Raw genomic sequence first — 21,550 nt, 5'->3', positions numbered from 1 at the left:
CTAGATGAAATTGCAATGTTTAAAACTATATTATCATCTTCAACCTGATCATTGTGAAAATAACATTTCTGAGACAGATAAGCTGTGGTTCAGTCATCTCCAGGTGAAGATACCGTAAGTGAAATACAATGCTGTCTGAAGTGCATACTGTGCTAGTATCATCCAGAAGTGTGCCATTCACATATTCGGTCTGTGTCTTAAGCAAAACATTTATTGGGTCAGTCACAATATTGTAAATCGTATAAATGATCATTTCATAATTATAGTAATAGAAACCCTTATAATTTCTAGTGATTTGATCAGCAGGCGTTGAAGCAATGAAGCTTGAGACGAAGCTTTGAAGACAGATTGTGTATCAAATGCATTCATGAAACAGATTCAAGAACTCGCCCTCGTCAGATGAGTTTGCGTTATTGCATATGTTGCTGTGTCACGGCTATCTCTTTGTTGAAAGGGGGAGGAGCCTGTATTTCAGCCCATATATTTCAGCCCCGTCCGGTTTGTCTCGTAAACACGGAGCGCTGTGGAGCTGTGCGCGCGCATACAGCGCTTTCGGCGATTATTTAATCTCACACATTTAGGTGTTTATCCGCGTTTATTTCTCTCCAACTTCAGCTACAGTGATAGCTAAGTACGGAGAGGGGAAAAAAGAGAAATTCGTGTTTTTGCGAGGGAATATCTGCCAGAAAGATTTGTTTTGCGTTTATCCTTAACTCTACAAAGGAATTTCAATCCTGATAAATATAGCCGAACAAAACGAAGCGACATATATATAAGCCGCAATGGACAAAGCTGCATCTAAGAAACCTTGCTGTGGTAAGTTGCATTTAAAGGCTACATTACACGTTGTTACATAAAAGGAAAACGGCGCCTTTTTGCTTGTCCAGAACAAAAATAATAAGATATTTTGAATTGTGTTTCTTCAGAAAGATTCTGTCAGTACTTCACGTCTGCGAAATTCCTCATTTACCTTGGACATGCGCTGTCAACCTGGGTAAGAGCGCGTTCGTTTTAGATCTGGGTTTGACAGGTATGGGCTGTCAAAACAAAAGTCACTGAAACAACAAAATAAACAAAAAATTACGTATGTTTGTTGCTTTATTTGTAATTGCTTTATATTATGTATAGGTTTATTATTAATAAAAACAATTATTTTAAATGTATTTACAATTATTGACGTGTTTTATTGTTAATTATATATTATGAATTATGTATTTAGAAGTTTAAGCACATTTCGTTTCTTGATGTTTATTAAAAATGACTGATGTAAATATTATTAAGCTGCAAAATATCGCATGAATCTTTGGCATGAATTAAAATATAAAAAAATGTATGTCACACTTTGAATATTATTGTTGTTCATTACAGGGGGATCGCATGTGGAATTTCGCTGTGGCTGTATTTTTGGTGGAGCTCTATGGCAATAGTTTACTCCTCACGGCCGTGTATGGACTGGTGGTCGCGGGGTCCGTCCTCTTGCTGGGTGCTATTATTGGTGACTGGGTTGACAAAAATGCCAGACTTAAAGGTAAACAAGGCATGTTATGCCCTTCATCGTGGAAAACTACCTGCAACCACTTCAAGATGTTTATTGTGCAACATCATACACGAGTATAGTCTTATTTGCTTTCTTCATTTTCTTTTAAGTTTATGGGTGTTGTTTTTTCATTTCAGTGGCACAGAAGTCTTTGGTTGTGCAGAACAGTGCTGTGATTCTCTGTGGAGTACTGCTGATGGTTGTTTTCCATTTTAAAGAACAGCTTTCTAGCATGTACAGTGGATGGTTGCTGGTGAGTATCTTAACCCTTCTAAAAACAGCCCGACTTATTTTGTTTATATTGGGTGGTTTTGGCTGGTCTAACTAGTCTCTGTTTGGCCATATTGGCGCTCTAACGGTTTACAGCCAAAAGTTAACAGTCAAATTGTATTGTTGTTATTATAGTTCTTAGTGGTACATAATGGTTTCTTTGTTAGAAACACACATCAGGAAGGAACTTCAGTTTATCGTAAAATGCAATGTCCACATGCACCAAGTCTTTTTGTGATATTTCCCTTTTAAATGTCATTTCAAATGTTCTTATAGTTTGTAAGGTCTAAAATCGTTACTGTTACTCTGGGGTTTTTCAAGCATCTTTACAATTTTACAATAACAAAAATAAGAGGTAATGCCGATTCAGTCAGAGAGAGTCTCCCTCCCCCCAATTTTTCTTCATGACCTCAACTTAAGTTCATGTTCTCCACAGTGGTGAAACACAACACCTCCCTAACAAATGATAATGAAACGTCAGCAAAATCCAAGGGTTGTCACATGAACAGAAACTATGTTTGGTCAATATTAGTCTTTGAGTCTTCTGTTAAAAGGGTTGAAAGTTGTAATTTTAAGGACACAATAGCAAACAAAACCTGCTCTTTGTTTTAAGTCACTGAGGTCGAGAAAAGCACATGGGAGTCAACTGTTGATGTTCTGGACTGTGCGTGAAGAACAAAACATATTTTTTTTGTTTTAATAAGATATCCTAATTCCATATTTGTTGCATTTCAGACAACATGCTACATTATGGTCATCACCCTCGCTAACATTGCTAACCTGGCCAGCACAGCTATGTCCATCACCATCCAGAGGGACTGGGTGGTGGTGGTGGCCGGAGATGATCGGAGCAATTTAGCAGGTCGGAATTTCCATAATTTTAAATCTTCATAATATAGACAATCACCTTCCACCTTTGAGCTTTGAACATCATTATTATGTGCATTTTTCTGTATTTAACTCTCATGTCATCTAGTCTTAAAAGCTCATAAAATACATTACAACTGCTCAGCTGTCACCATCAAGCGTCTTATCTTTATAGAGTGCTTGCATCAGCTGTCACTCCTCAACTTAATGCACTCAATGAACTTAGTTACCTAAATAAAATCCATAAAAACTAAATCACAAGCTTCTCATTTGTGTAGAAAAGTCTTTCTTTTTTACATTTTACTAAAGATACTTTGATTTTTGTATTTGGATAGATATGAATGCCACTGTCAGAATAATCGACCAGTTGACCAACATTCTGGCTCCGATGCTGGTGGGCCAGATAATGGCATTCGGTTCTCATTTCATGGGCTGTGGTTTTATCTCGGGCTGGAATCTGTTCTCCATGTGCTTGGAGTACTTTCTGCTTTGGAAGGTTTATCAGAAGACTCCAGCTTTGGCCATAAAGACTGGACACAAGGACAGTGACAACCAAGAATTGAAGCATCTCAACATACAAAAAGGTGAATATCGAACGCAGCCCAAACTTTGCTCTCACATTGTTATTCAAAACAAAACTGAAATGATTAAGCCATTGCAAAATGAATTTCATATTCTTTTACTCCCTGATTCAATGCTATTTGTTTCCCATTTCAATGTTGCAGAGATTGGAAACACCGAAGGTCCAGCTGAAGGCTCGCAGCTCATGAACGAAACCGTTGAAGAAAAGAAAATCGCAGAGAAGAAGGCCGGTTGGTGCTATCAAATGAGAGAGCCGCTCCGTACCTTAAAAGATGGCTGGGTTGCATACTACAATCAGTCCATTTTCTTCGCTGGCATGTCTCTGGCTTTCCTCTACATGACTGTGCTGGGTTTCGACTGCATTACAACGGGCTACGCGTACACTCAGGGCTTAAATGGATCTGTGCTCAGTCTGCTCATGGGAGCTTCGGCTATATCCGGGATCTGTGGAACGGTTGCCTTCACTTGGATCAGAAAGAAGTGTGGCCTGATCAGAACGGGTTTCATCGCTGGAGTTGTCCAGCTGTCTTGCCTCCTGCTCTGTGTGGCATCCGTCTTTGCTCCCGGCAGCCCCTTTGATCTCAGCGTCTCACCCTTCAAAGACGTTATGAGACATCTGTTCGGAGACAGTGCTTCTCGGCTTGAGATCGATATCATAGATTCCGCCATCCAGATCAACTCCACCATGTCTGAGGAAGCCCCCCAAATCGAGTCCTATATGTCCGTCAGTCTGCTCTTCGCTGGTGTTATTACTGCTAGAGTCGGTAAGTAAATGAGCAACCAACAGGAAAAACACTAATAATTTTTCAAATTTTTGTACATTATCGTGAGAGGAAGGTGGTAATATCGGAATCTCTTTATCAGCTGTGAAGCCAACCTTTGAGACCCAAGCATGACAATCGTGTGCTGCTGTAAATTCTTACGTGACTTTGGATTCATTTTCATGAATTGTTTTCAGGTCTCTGGTCTTTTGACTTGACCGTGACTCAACTGATCCAGGAGAATGTGATCGAGTCGGAGAGAGGAATCATCAACGGCGTTCAGAACTCTATGAACTATCTTCTCGATCTTCTGCACTTCATCATGGTCATTCTCGCACCGAATTCAGAGGCCTTCGGTCTTCTCGTCATCATCTCGGTTTCCTTTGTTGCCATGGGACATATGATGTATTTCAGGTTCGCCTATAAAAGCCTTCGGAGTCGGCTTTTCCTTTTCTGTTCACCCGAGGAAAAGCCAGACCCCAATATTCCCTCACTTCCAAACTCCGTCTAACTCTCTAAAGAGACTCAAGAGTATTGTGCGCTGGGTTTTTACCCCACCAGGAATTTATTCCAAATGCTTTACTAATAAGCACGCATTTGCTTCTTGCAGTAGCCGTAAGCTGAATTAACAAAGATACAGAAGTTCTTAGTCAGAAACTACAGTACAGCTTATTGAGCGGAAGCTGTCGAAGAGGTATAAAAAAGCAAGCCATGCCTGAAAATATGGTTCTCGCTTTAATAACGCTTGTAAAAGCTCCAAAGCAGAACCAAGCATATTTATTCTACTTTGACGTATTTTATAGTTTTTTATTATTATTATCATAGTTAACCTTCAGAATGGGCATGCAGGTTTTGTAATGCATGAGTAGTTTTGTATTTCCTCCTTTTTGCAAGCAATGAGTCTCTTTAATAGTTATTCGGAGTATATTAGTTATTCAGATATGATTATACATTTAAAGATCTGTAGTCAGTATTCCGTATCTAAGCTTTGGTGGTGCTATATCTAAACAAAAGCTATGCAGACATACAGTTTGTAACCAAAGTGGAAGTGATTTTGGAAGTTAGGGAATTACAGCGTTCGTGGGTTACATTCCAAATATTGCTGGGGTGAACATTCATTGAGACGCAGATGCTGATTTTCTCGAGCCGCCGCAAAGTCAATTTTTATAATACTATATTTTATTCTTTCATCCTGTTTGATTTGAAAGTGATTTTAGCACATTTTTCTAATCTTTATAGATTGTCACACTAGCACTTTACATGATTATAATTTTGTCCATTAATGATAAGCGTAACAACAAACTTCAGGTATTATAACGTTTGCACAATATTCAGCGAGTTCCTCCACACTCAATGTCTGGCAGGAATTCAGATATTTTCTTTCTTGTAGTTCAGCATCAGATCTTGGTATTTGTTGGTCAAGATTCTAACTGTACCTGCCTCAAAACAACAAAAATGGGATTTTGATCACCAGGTGCTCGCACTTAAAACTCTACCGCCCTTGTCCTAGTGATTCCTAATGCCCTCAGAGACACCGCACCTCCGATTTTCCTACATTCAAATCCATATGCTAATTATTTCAACATTCCAAAAACAAGCTTGGGAATTGGTGACACTTGGTACTGCACGCTCCAGCCAACCTCAAAGCCACAAACTTTACACTCGTGCCACTAAAACCATTTGAATACCACAGTTGGTCTGACATACACGAGAAATTTTGTAGCGGTTGTACAATATTGACATTGGACATCAGCACGTCTCCACCTAAATTTCAGTCCACTGTTGAAGGTTGTGACTCAGTCAAAGTGGACGATTTGTTGGTTTTATGAAGTGCAGCTGTTTAAACAGGTGCCAAGTGGATCCCCAGCATTGATGCTTAATATTGTACAAGAAAATAGATTTCCTGAGCCACTCACAAAGCTTTTTCAAAATCAATAATTTGAAATGAAAATGTATTGTGTGCATTCTGTCAGTGCACGATACATCGTATATCTTTGTGAATATGAAGCCTTATTTACAGCTGTACTTTTTTATATTCTTGTGTTTTTTCCTCTGTATGACAAACAAGATTTTCCCGTTAAGAAATTACAAAACGTACCACTGTTTAAATTTTCATACCAATACCAGTTGAATGTAACAGAAACTAAAGCAAGCATTTTTCAAGGGAGCACATTGATTTTGCTCCCTTTGTGTAATGCTTGTTCACACTCCTTCAGAGGGAACAGAAAGCTCAAGACTTGTAGTGAAACACTTTTGTTCGAACGAAAATAAAAACATCTACATCAAATGCACTGTTTCAGTGATTGCAAGTGACCACTTTAGCATGATCCGGCTGAAAGTGATTTCTGGAACGGTTCCAGCAATGTACAGGGTCAAATTCCTGAGACGTGTTTGCTGGTCACTTACTTTGAAAGCTTTCGTGGAGTCTTTGTTAACTATAATTCATCATCGACAATGATTCACTTGAAAACAAGTGGATGACAGAAATAAAGCAATCTACTGGGTTGAGATCTTAGGTTTGCATGCAACTAAAACAGACAACTTCATGTTGTATTTAGGACCAGTAAGAGACACAATAACCTCAAAAAGTGGGTGCAAAGCTCAGCTGAAGTTCAACGTCTACTTTGCTAGAACTAGAAATCTAGATGCACTAATCCAGATAAGACATTCTCTCATTTGTTCTGTAATAGTAAACTAATGTACTGAAACACATACTCTGAAATCAGTTTATAAATCTCAAATTATTCATGAAAATACAATTTAAAATTACATATCTTTTTTATTAACTTAACGATTTAAAATGTAAAAGTGTATTAACAATATTTTAGCTGTGATATTGGTCTCAACTAATTTCGTTGAAATCCCTTTGCTGATCTTTCTTCAAAATCTGTATATTCCATGCGGGCTGTTTAAAATCTATAATATTGCAAAACACATGTAGGATATGCTGGTCCTCAGTCGAAGACCATATAACCATCATGACCTTTGATACATGGATTTTTTTTGTTGGAAACAGCGTTCAATCTGTGTGGTGCGTGTAGGAGAGAGATTAGGATAAAAAGTCAGAACTGAAGTAAATAATGACCTTGAGTCGGTCTTAGAATGACAGTAATAACCTGCCCTGAGAACTTCAAAGCACTGTCAAAAAGTACGAATTTAAAGCATCTGGTCCCACCGACAGAACGATTAGTTTGCACACACTTTGTAAAAGTAATTTTTCAGTTTCTGTTAAATAATTTTATAAAATAGTAAAGAATAAATGTTTGAAGGGGTTAAAATGTTTATCAAAAAAAGTTTCACAATAATTCCTTAATAAAATGTCAAAACATCATTATACATTGTTTAAAAGGTTCTTTATACATTATCGTTGGCGTAGGCAGGTTGAACATTAAACTAAACTTCAGTTACAAAAGAGCATTCCCGTTCCTAAATTCCCTAGAAAATCCTCAGAATAAACCACTGAAGGTAGACTGCGGCCTGAATAAACAATAGTTAACCCACCACACATCTTTCTGTATCTAAATAGAGCTGAAGCATTTATTTATATTGTGAAATTGCAACATCATGACTTGGAGTCAATGAGGCCAGTCATCCAACTAAAGTCAGTTTTTCTGACTTTTCTCAGTTCTTTGTCTTTTGCTTTGGAAAGCTTCGGTGTCACCTCGTCCACAGAACCTTGAGCTCTGAGCTCCTGCTGACTGTCAAACGCCTCTATTTCCTCCTCAGAGTCTTCTTCCTCTTTCTCACTGTCCATTTCCTGCTCTGAAGAATCCGTTTCCTCTCTAAGAATGAAGCATCAAAAACAGGGAAGGGAAACAGACAAGCTGGTTTTTCTACTTCAGTTAACTTCAAGTATATAGAGTTCAAAATATCTATGATGGCAATTCATCTACACAATGAACCGAGTGCCGTCTTACCGGACTCCAGTATTGGAGATCAGGAGGGAGCTGACAAACAGTGAGCACAGGACCGAAGCGGCCGGCAAAACGTGAGCTGCCGTGTGTAACAACTTAAACAAAAGAAACATTCAAGCAAAGGAAATGTTATACTCATTTATAATGGTACATGAAAGCTTTACAAAATATTAAACTTTCAAACGTGTTAAATGTTCAATAATAAAATTATCACAACATGGTCGTGTTCGCTATATAACAGATGCTTTTACAGTTGATGACGATACAGATGATTCATTATATCCATGATGGGTTTTATCTTTATGGTCTTACCTCTTTGATGGCGACTGACCCCAGTGGCAGCTGAGGTTTGCCAGTCACAGGATTTGATGTATTGGGTTTCTCCTGCTGTTGTCTATGTTTGCCCAACAGCAGGTAAAATGGAGTCACAGCAACACTATCATCAACCACCAGCTGTACCAGAAAGACAAGTGTTAGAAGGTCCAGTGAGAGGACTCAAAATACCACAACATAAAGGACAGCAGGGTGACATTAAAAGCTGTACCCGTTTACTCGTAGCCAACATCCTGTCGTCTTCTGTTGCCGTGCTGAAGGTCAATAAATCCTGAGAACCGAACGCAGTCAGTTTAATATCACATATTAACAAAAGCATCTGAAGATAAGCGGTATCTCGGATGTACCATGTCTTGGCTGAGAAAGTACAGTTGAGATCTGTTGAGCCACTGGGAACCTTCATCACATCTGGCCAACAGCTCTTCCCGGGGAACAAAGACGGCGCGATGCACCTTACCCGAGCACACGGACTTATGAGTAAATAAAGGCCGGGGCTCGCTGGGTCTGAAAACAAACACTGTACATATACCAGAGAATAAATTAAAAGCAGCTTGCGAGTGACATTCGTGTTTGAAAATAAGATCAAATTTAAAGAAATAGACATTTGCTCAGCGTTAAGTTGTAGTGTAACACAGAATATTTACATTTTGAGGCAAATGCTGAGGAGATGCAAAATAGGTCAAACTGGCAACGAACTCCAGCAAATACTTACGGTCTGTATGTGTAGGCTGGTATGAAAACGCAGCCACGTTTTCAGAGAGGGGATCAGGCAGCAACGTCCAAACATCTAAAGAAGTGCACCACTCCACTGTGAACCAAAGAGATCTGTCATTCAACACTGACCACACAAAATAAAATGTAAAAACAAATCTTAACAGTTAAAGGAGTAATTCATCCAAAATGATTTGCTCTTTCGGTGCATTATGGGTGCAAAATAAACTATTTTGCATGAAAAAAGTGTTTTGTTTACACAAATGTATCACAGGTGACCTATAAGGGGGAGTCATTCAACTTAAGAATGTAATAAAACATTTTTAAAGCAATTGCAAATACAGATTTAAACAAATATAAACTGTAGTGAGCACATACATGCACAAGTGAGGAGGTTCCAACAGCAGAGAAGGTTCTTGGTGGTGGTGCCAAGCAGGTATTTGGAGCAGCTTAATCGTCCGAAACAAAGGTCCCTGTTGGATCAAAGGTGTTGCCTTTAGTCTTTTCTTTTTCCAAGACCACCGAGATCAGCCAGAACTGCGTCTCTTATTTTACACATATTTTACTAGATTAGTCTCAATGCGATAAGTACAGCTTACCATACTGTACATCGAAAACCAAGATGACGCAACAAAAATAAGGCAAATAAAAAGTGAAAAATTCTTTTAAAGTACATAAACTAGATGGATTCATAATGACAAGACATTTTATCTTTCAGCACGACATAACAACACTGCCACATTTTAATGACTCAGCAGTCAATGCAAAGAATGTCGCTTACTGAAATCCCATATTAATCCAATTATCCATCACGGTACATCAGACATCCTGCAGTCACTTTTATCAAATGTAACAGTCTGTTAAACATTCAGTTTGTAAATATGTGACAGTAAAATGATTAAACGCAAATTCATTGGCTGAGTGAATCTTAAGTTAATCGATTTCCACTTTCTTAAAAAGTGAAGAAAGGCAGAACTGAGAGCACTTGTTGACGGAAAGTAATGCTCGAGATCCACGCCAGCTGCACCTACTGAACTTCCTTTATTCCCACACAATGATGGAGTAAAACTTTGTCCTCACTGACCCTCCAGTGACTGGCTCACAGACAGCTCCATGAGTCTTTCTGGCTAACAATTAAAAGCTTAAATCACCATGTTTCTACTATTCAACCGCAGGACCTGGTGTTAACATTCATCTGAACAACCATGGGAAAGCAGAAACTACTGCTACATTAGTCTTTAAACTGCAAATGCAGCATAAAGCAAGCATGACTGACACGGGGTGCAACGATACACTCAGCTCACGATTCATTTGATAAAACACACGATCAAGATAGTATCACAACATTTGTTCAAAATGTTAAAACTTCAAGTCAAATTTGAATAAAAGTTGTTTATGTTTTGGAATTATGTCAATAAAACTTGCTACTGAACTGACAACATTTTACGTTTACCTGAACCTTTCGTATGAAAACTTAAAAGGTCAGTCACGTATAATAAAAATGGTCCTTTTATGTGTCTCTTTTAACAGTGTACAAAAAGCTAAACCCTGTGAACTTGGAAATTAGGATCAAATTTACATGATTAAAATCATGTGTTGACACATCATGTGTTGACACATCTAATAGGTTTAATGGATAGATAAGGGGATCACAAAAGCTCTGTGATACATAACTTAAAGTCGGCATGAAACAATTGTCTTTTTTTCTGTATCGTGACGTGTACCCGAGTGAAACGTCTTCTGAAATGAGAAAAAAACTATATATCATCGGGACTATATATCATCCACCGACAACTGATTGATCGTTAAAAAGTGAAAGATTTGAACCCCAGTTTGCAATCTGTCAGTCATTGCAGCCCCGCCCTCTTGCCAATCCTTGTGACCAGAAGTGATGAGAGGTCGTTTCGAGAGGGGGAGGAGGACAACATTTTGGATAAAAGATTACAAGTACAAATGAATAAAAAAAAAAAGAGATGTGCACGCATTAATAATTTATAATAAATACTTCACCGCTGTGTAAAACAATAAGAACGATCACGTTTAATTTCATGCCGACTTTAAATATGATATATTGTTACAGCCCTATCAATTACACAAACATTTGAACTGTGGAAAACTGAGCTGGTACTTGATTATTCCTGTGCACAAGAAATAACACAATGACCGCCATGACAATGACAAAGTTGACTCGTTCATTCTAATGAGCAGTCTAGTTTTTGTTTGCTTTTTACTTATTGCATAATAAGATCAACAGACACACAAAGAAGGTATTACCAGTTGATAACATCATTGTCCCGCAGTAGGACTTTTTTGTGGGGCAACAAATTAAAAATAATCTAAAAAACATTTTTGGGCACATTTTTGTATATTTTAAAGGACCTATAGGGACGGTTCATCCAAAACAAAAATTCTGTCATTACTAACTCATCCTCTTCTCATTTTAAACCTGTACGACTTTCTGCAGAATATCGGTAACCAAACAACAGTGGCACACATTTGGATTGTTTTTTGTCTATACAATAGAAGTGAACTGGTGCCACTGTTGTTTCGTTAACCAACATTTCTTTAAATACCTTCTTTTGGTTCTTTATGTGTTTTGTGCTTTTAAGTTATACCGGTTTGAAATGACAAGAGGGTGAGTAAATGACTACACAGCCTTTGAAAACGCCTATAGCGAAAACTTGAAGACAAAAATCCTGCGATCCCTTCACATGAGGTTAGTCAAAGTATTGACATCAGCAATACCCTCAGCGGTTAGGAAAAAGGTCCACACCTTATTTCTCCAGGTGGTTGGCACAGGGTAGAGAGCAGCTCCCAGGTCTCTGGACTCCATATGGTGACTACTTCCTGGAAGCTCACTGCCAGAAGAGAGCCATCAGCTGAAAAGCTGCAGTTTGTGGGCCTTAGGTTATGGTAGCTACCCACAAAATCACATGACCAGAAGGATTCTGCAACAAGAATGGAAATATTGTGGTGAGACAGGTATGTCTACATTCACTCTTGAACCTTCAGGTCAGACTTCTCGTTCCAACATTAACACTCATGCAAATGTCTACAGTGTGCGGCTCACGTTGCGTGTCTGCTTCGGACCCCTGCACCCATGCTTTAAACTGGCAGTCTTTGGCTGTGGTCACCAGCATGGTGGTCTCCTCAGAAGAGCTAAAGCACATGGATATAATCTGATCCTCGTGGGCGGCAGCAATGGAGGTGTTCAGGACGAAACTAAAGGGGCGGAAAAGTGTGTTACAGTTCAGAAATAAAATCATCCCTGCTGGGAAAAAATAATCCATTAAAGAAATTACAATTAAAAAAGATCGGTTTTGATTTTAATGGAAGCTGTAACGTGTCTATTGGTATTTGATGGATTTATAGGTGGGGTGTTAACAAGCAGATTAATCATATTGGAATAATCCCCAAAACACACCACAAAAAATACATGTTGTAATGATTGTAATAGAAAAAGTGAATAGATCATAATGGTATTTCAATGGAAACCATTAGAGTTTTGGTAACGGGTTTCTATTGTTGTTCCCAGCAAGGTATCCCTTCAAGTCTGTGTTCAGTGAATTGTTTATTCGCATTGCTAACATTTACAATATTGACTTCTCATTTTATTGTAAAACATTCACCTATTGCAAATACTGTGGAATTCTCCAAATAGCAACACAATGAAATTATCTAGGAACGAATCTTAATCCGAATCCAATGTGGGGATGAATACCTTTGTGTTTGCTCATCAAAAGCCCATAATTTGAGGAAAATCTCTAGAGCGGAGGACTTTTGCCCCCTTTGCTCCACTGTAGCGAGGCAAGAGCCTTTTACGTCGAAGGCCGCCTTGACCACCTCAAACTGATCCAGACCGGCTTCATAAATATATTCTTGCTGCACAATATCCAGCTGTAAATGCAGAAAGACACGCGGTTATGCAAACCACAGATAAAATATGAAGAACAAGGTTTCACATGAAGAGGCCCCAAGCTCACATGACCACTGCTTACTTGAGTCAGCTGAATTTTAACTAAACAAGTGGTGTCTTTGTACACATGATCAAACACTTTCCAGTAGTAACATCCACTTTCCCCTTTCTCCATGTCCTTGCTCTTATATGCACTTTTGACAAATGTTGGCTTCTTAAAGCAAAGAACGTCACAGTATCGACAGCAGCAGACTTACATTGAAGAGATGCTTGTCACGCAGAAGGGAGTAAAACTGCAGATGACCCGGTTTCCCGTTCAGCACCAGAGATTTACTGCGCGGGTCAATCATTAGATCGGTCAAAACTTCATCTCCTGAAACCATCAAGGACATCGGAAGGAATTAACCTTTATTGCCCACGTTATGGAATCTAAAACAATAAAACACTGTACAAACCTTTGACTAAGCCCTGAATGACCCCAGACACTTTGAGACTGCTTTCGATAACTGTGATTTCTGAAGAGAAACCAAAAAAAGTCTGATATTAGACAAATATTAAATATATAGCAATATGAAGTATCTAATGCACAAAGCCTGGTGTTAAGTGAAAAGCACAACAAAACAGCACATTATAAATATATAAAACAAATAAAATCATTACATAATTACCTAAAAAAGTATTAAAGAGATACATTTAAGGCAATAAAGACAGAAAATATTAAGTACACTAACTTCAATAACATATGTTGTTGCTAGCATTCAAATAAATTAAATGCATAAAAATACTTAATATATAAAATTTTACTGCAAAAAATATTTTTGTCAATCAATTAGTAAGAAGGCGACCGGATGTTCGTATTAACATATATATTTGTTTATGATTCTTTAAAGACAGCTATGAATTTCATTATGCAAAAATAATCTTTCTGATCATGGAGTGATATATAACATATTCTTGACAGGTTCTTATAGATTCTTCTTCCCAAGACGTACTGTTGTCTGAATGAGATGTGCAGAACAACTGGCCATCGGATGATGCAGATATGTGTAAAATCGATCCTCCGAGACGGGGCAGGAACTCTTTTTTGTCGCCCCCGTAGTGCCACTGGACAAGCACGGACTCAATGCCTCCACTCAACAGATTAGTACCTAGAGAGACAGTGACGACAGCATGCTGTCAGAAGAGCTAACATACACCCCTAGTGGTAAAAAGCAAAAAGACAATCCCAAAATTACCTTCCGAGGTAAAACACAAAGAGTTGACAGCATTGTGATGCCAGTGCATGGTAGAATGTGTCCATTCTTTCTTATTATTGAAGTTTCTCCTGCAGAACAGAAAAAACAGTTCAGTGTGGCTTTATTCATTCAGATCACGCACATGAAGGAAATATGAAGAAATGCAGCGCTCATCTCTCACCATAAACGGATTTTGCCATCTTCATGACCGCTGGCAATACAGTCTTCTTTTGGGTGACAGGCAACGCACGTAAACGTATTTCTTGCCATTTTCTTGTCTGTTGCCTTTAGAGAAAAGCTAGAAAGAGAAGATAGAAGTCAATTAAATAAACAGTTCTGTGACTGAAAAAGAAAATCTGTTATAATCCTCATTCTCAGCCTTATGACACATTTGTGTACTTGTTTTTACGGGGTTGCGAGAGAAGACACATACGCAAAAATATATCCAAATTACGTGATATGCTGTCATCATCAGATGCGGAGAAGCTTATACATGCCTTTATGACATCAAGACTAGATTACTGTAATGCACTATTAGGTGGTTGCCCTGCAGGCCTATTACAAAAACTCCAACTGGTCCAAAATGCGGCAGCTCGAGTTCTTACACGTACAAAAAAGTATGAGCATATTAGCCCGGTTCTGTCAACCTTGCACTGGTTATCTATAAAGCATCGCATAAATTTTAAAATCTTGCTTATTACCTATAAAGCCTTGCATGGTTTAGCTCCTCACTACTTGAGAACTTCTTACGTATTATAGTCCATCACGTGCCTTTACGCTCTCAGGTGTCAGGTCAGTTGGTAATACCTAGAATTTCAAAATCAAGTGCAGGCGGCAGATCCTTTTCTTATCTAGCGCCTAAACTTTGGAACAGTCTTCCCTGCAATATCCGGGAGGCGGACACACTCTGTCAGTTTAAATCTAGACTAAAGACGCATCTTTTTAATCTTGCATACACTACATTATCATAATATATGTATTTCAAAGATCTAGGCTGCACTAGTTAGATCAACCGGAACCAGGGACACTTCCAATAACAACTGATGCATTTGTTGCATCAAAGAGTGCAGAACAGTACTCTACTCTCAGCCAGTCTTGTCTCATTGTTCCAAGGTTACAAGAGTGGAGCGGGCAGGGCGCAATCCATTCCTAGACCTGACAAATGCTGGACGAAGGAAGTGACGTCCCTACAAAACTTCAGCCACTATTAGATTATTAATGATAATTTTAAATCTAATTTTTTTTATTTTTGCCTTGTTGTGCAAGCACTGTTGAGCTTGTGCAGAGGCAGCAGTTTTTGCCAGAGGGGAACTGGAATCCCCTGGTTAGGCCTGGTTTCCCTCCGAGGTTTTTTTTCTCCTCCAATGGAGTTTTGGGTTCCTCGCCACCGTTTGCATACTGTTTTGCACTGTTTTGCCTGGCCGGGGGGGCTGCTAGAATTTGGTAGTCTTATTTAATTAACACTGCATATAGGAATTTATTGTGTATCTGATATTTGACCTGTGTTTTGAATTCCATAACCTTTTATGTTTTACTTAGTCATTTTTTCTTGTACAGCTGCTTTGTAACAATGAAAATTGTAAAAAGCTGACTTGACGCACGGTTATTTCTTTTACTTAAATGCTCCAAGTTTAACCGTTTTTACGTAAATAACCTGTGGAGCTGGACACGTTCTTACGCGCTTTGAACTTAACGAAGGTCAGTCAAAATACAGTATTTATTACCTGTATGTCCTCTGCTTCCTGAAGAAATAAACGTGAAGTTTGAGGTGTTTGGCAGATGCAATATATTCACCCTGAAAACACAATAAACAAGAATACATCAATTGTTAATGAGAAAAATAAAAGCTCAATTATTCATCCGTATATTGTTTTATACAGATATAACAAAAAAGCAATATGCATGTTAATGATGGACAGCCTCAGTCCCCACTGACATTCCCTGTAAGAGTGGGAATCAATATTAGAATATATTATATTACATATTATATACGTGTTCGAAAAGGAATGTTAAATAGCTTTGGACTAACACAAGAACGGGTAAATAACTTTGAATTTCAGGTGAATTAACAGCAAGGTCAGAGTGAGGAATGAGCCATCTCCATTGTGTCCTTGTGCACGGATGAACACACGGCTTGTGCACATTGTGCCCTTCTGTACTCGTGCCACATAAAAAAATCTGAAGTCATGATGTGTAATGACCTCCCCAAAACAACTGGTTATTCCAAAACATGGCTGCACAGCTCACTCTACAAAAATAACACCCGTGTTGTGCCATACTAATTAACCAACAGGGGTTTAAACCATGTTTACTGTACCACATCAACCATGTGACAAATGCAATGACTACGCAGGCTGGCAGGTGGATTTTTACCATAACAAACCTAGAATTTCTGACGCTTACAAACCTCAGCCAAACAAACTACTGTTTAAACATGCATATAGAAAATTACAGGAATAAGTTCAACGTGTATCTCTTTTCAGCTAGACAGAGGTTTGTGAGAAACACTATATTTCAAACTAAATCTGGTAACTGTATCATTCATTGCTTTGCATTTCATAAGAGAAGTCTTGACATTTCTCAAAATATCTTCTTTTGTGTTCCCCAGCATAAATAGCCATATACAACTTTTGATTGACATGAGAATGATAACTTGAACATTTTTATTTTTGCATGCACTTCCCCTTTAACACCCCCCCCCCCAAAAAATAAAATAAAAACTTAGCTTTGTATACTGTGGTAGGCTAACTGAGACCGGTTTTACTGCACCTATGCATCGTTGTTCTTTTGTTGCACAAATTGCATCTATTGTTTTCCACTTTATAAGTTGTTTTAGATAAAAGCGTCTGCTAAATGACTACATTTAAGTGTATACTTCCACACCAGATTGCCAGTATTCAGTCAATAACATTGTTGCAGGAAGCATACAGTTTGGCAACACCTTTTATCTTTTCCTGTTTATATCGGGTGTGCTATTAAACGTTGGCGATAGTATGACGTCCTGTCCTGTGACTTTAAAACCCCAATGAGATTAAACACATGAAATGATTAAATCTGTAACCATCTAGATAAAATGAACACACTTTGACTCAGTAAGAAGATGTTACATGTTCTTTCTTTTGCAAGTCGCTTTAGATATAAGTGTCTGTTGAATAAACATGTGCAAGTCTAAGACAGTAATTATCAATACGTTTATACCTCTCTGCCAACAGCTGTGCAGCTGGGATTTGGGCTGATATCACAAAGAACAGCTGTGAGCTCTTTGACCTCCACTTCCTGTTCTGCTGACTTGGGGAGATGGACGGCAATCAATTGGAAAGCCTCTGGACAAAATAAAAACATAAACCTTGTTATATATACTTGCAGTGGACCATAACAGTTTCATGCCCTTTTACTCCATGAGCTGACTTGATATGCTAGTAAATGGTACTAAGGTTCAAGGATGTTGACAAGTTGGTGTCGGCATGTTTCCTGTTTAATGGGTACAAGCTTTTTGCACTATAGTTTCATCTACAGACGGAACACAGGGAAAAAAAAGCAAGAGCTGGCTTAAACCTTCAGATTGAATTAGATTGGCTAATGCCCCATTTTAAATCTGGTCAGATTTGTGAAAGTAAACTTTATTGTGAAGCATTTTTTGATTATTAGACCTAAACAACGATGTGCGTTTATTAGCAAACCCTGACACATACAAACAAAAAACAACAACATACCATCTTCTGATTTGGTAGCGAAAGGACAGTGCAGGAAAATGACTCCCTCGTGTTTCCGGGACACAAATAACGAAAACAAAGGGTATCCAAAGACAAACGTCTGATCAAAAAAAGATTAAAAAGACAACATGAGAGGAATGAAAATATTTAGTGTAGTTATTAGGGCTGTGACGGCGGCGGTGACAACTGGACCGCCGTGATGGTAAAGTGCCACGGCGGTTGTGAACTGCCACCAACGGTATAGTGCACATCGCACACTGTGACAAATATAAGTGTAATAATGATGCCAGTTGCGTTAAGGATTGATATATTTATTTATGTTATTTACATATTATTTACATAATGCTGTATATTTCCCAACAACCGTGGTCAATTTGTCCATTACCAACACGGTTGTCAAAAACTACAGCCGTCAAAGCCCTAGAAGTTTTTAAAACAGTAGCCTTGTGTTTCAGAACACATACTGTACCTTGATAAGAATACCATCAATGAAGTCCCACAATTTAACAGTGCCATCTGCTGAGCAAGAGTACACCTGCAGAAGAATAAATAAATTAAAGACACAATGGTAGATTTAAGTTTGAAGACAGCATGGCAATCCCTGAATACAGCAGGATCTTTAAGGACTCATGCATGTTCAGAAAGCTAAATTACTCCTATAGCCCATGAACTACAACTATAGCTAGCAATGGTTATGTTTAAGTCAGATACTGCCCCCCCCAGTTTAATAACACGGGTCAAATTCTTACTTTTTGACATGTAAGCCCTAAATATTTCATAAATTCGTCACAGCAGGGGGAACACATTCTGACAGCTTGCAGCGTTACTATCAGATGCTTTTCCACAATGCTTCTGAAAAATTAAGAAAGCTCTAATGTGTGTGACATACACTCACCTAAAGGATTATTAGGAACACCATACTAATACTGTGTTTGACCCCCTTTCGCCTTCAGGACTGCCTTAATTCTATGTGGCATTGATTCAACAAAGTGCTGAAAGCATTCTTTAGAAATGTTGTTGGCCCATATTGATAGGATAGCATCTTGCAGTTGATGAAGATTTGTGGGATGCACATCCAGGGCACGAAGCTCCAGTTCCACCACATGCCAAAGATGCTCTATTGGGTTGAGATCTGGTGACTTTGGGGGCCATTTTAGTACAATGAACTCATTGTCATGTTCAAGAAACCAATTTGAAATTATTCAAGCTTTGTGACATGGTGCATTATCCTGCTGGATGTAGCCATCAGAGGATGGGTACATGGTGGTCATAAAGGGATGGACATGGTCAGAAACAATGCTCAGGTAGGCCATGGCACTTAAACGATGCCCAATTGGTACTAAGGGGCCTAAAGTGTGCCAGGAAAACATCCCCCACACCATTACACCACCACCAGCAGCCTGCAGAGTGGTAACAAGGCATGATGGATCCATGTTCTCATTCTGTTTATGCCAAATTCTGACTCTACCATCTGAATGTCTCAACAGAAATCGAGACTCATCAGACCAGGTAACATTTTTCCAGTCTTCAACTGTCCAATTTTGGTGAGCTCGTGCAAATTGTAGCCTCTTTTACCTATTTGTAGTGGAGATGAGTGGTACCCGGTGGGGTCTTCTGCTGTTGTAGCCCATCCGCCTCAAGGTTGTGCATTTGTGGCTTCACAAATGCTTTGCTGCATACCGCGGTTGTAACAAGTGGAAATTTCACTCAAAGCTGCTCTTCTATCAGCTTGAATCAGTCGGCCCACTCTCCTCTGACCTCTAGCATCAACAAGGCATTTTCGCCCACAGGACTGCCGCATACTGGATGTTTTTCCCTTTTTACACCATTTTTTGTAAACCCTAGAAATGGTTGTGCGTGAAAATCCCAGAAACTGAGCAGATTGTGAAATACTCAGAACGGCTCGTCTGGCACCTACAACCATGCCACGCTCAAAATTGCTTAAATCACCCCTTTCTTTCCCATTCTGACATTCCGTTGAGGAATGTTCAGGAGATTTTCTTGACCAGGACCACACCCCTAAATGCATTGAAGCAACTGCCATGTGATTGGTTGATTAGATAATTGCATTAATGAGAAATTGAACAGGTGTTCCTAATAATCCTTTAGGTGAGTGTATATTACCATGCTTTTCTGCCGTGTGATAGTCAGCAGTATGAATTTAACGCAAGGGGAACAGTATCTGACAATAACATGTCCAGCTGTCAGGATACGTTTCCCCAGTTATAATAAAGCTGGTTTTAAAACAGAGATAAATCCTTTTGTAATGTTACCCAGTAAGGGTTATGAACTGATCAAATGCAACACTGACTTGATGGCTGACAAAAAAAACTAAGTTCTAGAATCCAACTTTAATAACATAAAATACTAAAGCTGCATTTAGATATTGACTGAGCAAAGGAACTCAGTCAATACATATCAGCCTCAGCCACTTGACTCTACTGTGAAATGTAAAACACAACAAAGACCCACATTTGTCTATAAAGTGAACCTCAGTGAAACACACCTGTAGGTGATTGGCAGGATTCAGTGCGATGCCTGTAATTTGGTTGGTGTGGCCTTGCAGAGTATGTATCCACTCTTCTGTGCGTGTGCTGTAGACCTTTACTAAATCTCCAGATGTGCACAATATGAACCTGCAACAAGAAGATAACTTTAAACAATACAATCTGTGGCATATGCTTTTCCTCTGCTATTAGACTGTACACAACATCTTGGGATGAGCATCAATGCTGCAGTAAAACCGGAGGGATCCTAATATCCGTTTTTTCATCAAAAAAGATTTTGATAAAGCTAATCTGTGTAGAATCATAATTCACAGCTTCAGATGAAATGGGGATGAAAGATATGTCTATGAATACCTCAAAACATCCCTGTTGGAACAAAACAATCTAATGTTTCTATTAAGGAGATTTGTGTCTTGGGTATATTCCAGTGAGATTTAATGATGTTCTGTTGGTTTCCAGCCTTCAGACAACATCCCACCCATGATAGTTCCCATCAAAACCTATTTAATTCCCATTACAACCAGAAGAAACGCATAACATGTATGCGATATTTCTATTATTTATTTATCAGAGATTCAACAACGGTTTAAACAATAAGACATCCCTGACATATGCAATTAAACTTGTCACTCGATCTTTAAAGCCACGTATCCAGATTCGAAATGTAATGTTGAAGCAGATCATGCACCTTTTCTTCAGACCTCACGTTCGCGAGTGTTCATACAGTTATGTAACGTTAGTAAAAATATAAAACAGATATAAGATTAATCGGATACCTTGAGTCATAAGAGATGATCGGAGCTCTAAGATTTATTTTGCTACCACCGCAGCGCACCACGCGGATGTCACTCTTCTCCACCATGTTTCTGTAGCTAAATTTTCACATGTGGCCGCTGACCGTAGAATTCTTCTTCGCATGTAGTGAAGCGACAGACTTGAGCACAGCGCCACCATGCGGCCCGGATGTCCATCATCGGTACAGTTACACAACGATAATAATAAAGTGTTTCTAAACTCTAAATATATATTTTTATTGAGCAGTGACTTACGATTGTTACCAATCTTCTATATTTTAAGTATATAAGTAAACAATTCCTGAGATATGACTGGATTCCGTTTTCTGAGCACAGTGCGCCCCCTGGTGGAATTTATGTCTCATAAGAAAGTGTGGTTAAACTAAAATAATAAAGGAACAAGCAAAAGA

The 21,550-nt window shown here is 38.7% G+C and overlaps 2 protein-coding genes across 2 annotated transcripts; one reads left to right on the top strand and one right to left on the bottom strand.

Annotated features, from left to right (window-relative positions):
- Positions 1–507: 507 nt before the first annotated feature.
- On the top strand, positions 508–6,301 carry slc40a1 (solute carrier family 40 member 1). The gene is made up of 8 exons (XM_079464810.1): positions 508–816; positions 927–994; positions 1,369–1,528; positions 1,675–1,790; positions 2,543–2,669; positions 3,010–3,258; positions 3,400–4,020; positions 4,215–6,301. The coding sequence occupies exons 1-8, from the start codon at positions 783–785 to the stop codon at positions 4,526–4,528; spliced, it is 1,689 nt and encodes a 562-aa protein (XP_079320936.1). The 5' UTR covers positions 508–782; the 3' UTR covers positions 4,529–6,301.
- A 478-nt stretch (positions 6,302–6,779) lies between these two features.
- wdr75 (WD repeat domain 75) lies at positions 6,780–21,306 on the bottom strand. Its single transcript, XM_079464340.1, has 21 exons — positions 21,123–21,306; positions 20,346–20,475; positions 18,309–18,374; positions 17,840–17,939; positions 17,325–17,449; positions 15,851–15,921; positions 14,308–14,424; positions 14,127–14,215; positions 13,884–14,039; positions 13,347–13,406; positions 13,149–13,264; positions 12,697–12,872; positions 12,046–12,197; positions 11,749–11,923; positions 9,354–9,448; positions 8,977–9,072; positions 8,612–8,781; positions 8,476–8,535; positions 8,244–8,384; positions 7,935–8,026; positions 6,780–7,799 (listed from the first exon to the last, which is right to left on the bottom strand). The coding sequence occupies exons 1-21, from the start codon at positions 21,206–21,208 to the stop codon at positions 7,580–7,582; spliced, it is 2,493 nt and encodes an 830-aa protein (XP_079320466.1). The 5' UTR covers positions 21,209–21,306; the 3' UTR covers positions 6,780–7,579.
- Positions 21,307–21,550: the final 244 nt, after the last annotated feature.

Source organism: Barbatula barbatula (assembly GCF_947034865.1).
Source record: "Barbatula barbatula genome assembly, chromosome: 9".
Taxonomy (NCBI): Eukaryota; Metazoa; Chordata; class Actinopteri; order Cypriniformes; family Nemacheilidae; genus Barbatula; species Barbatula barbatula.
Note: the sequence above shows the minus strand (reverse complement) of the source record. Positions and strands in the feature narration are given on the sequence as shown.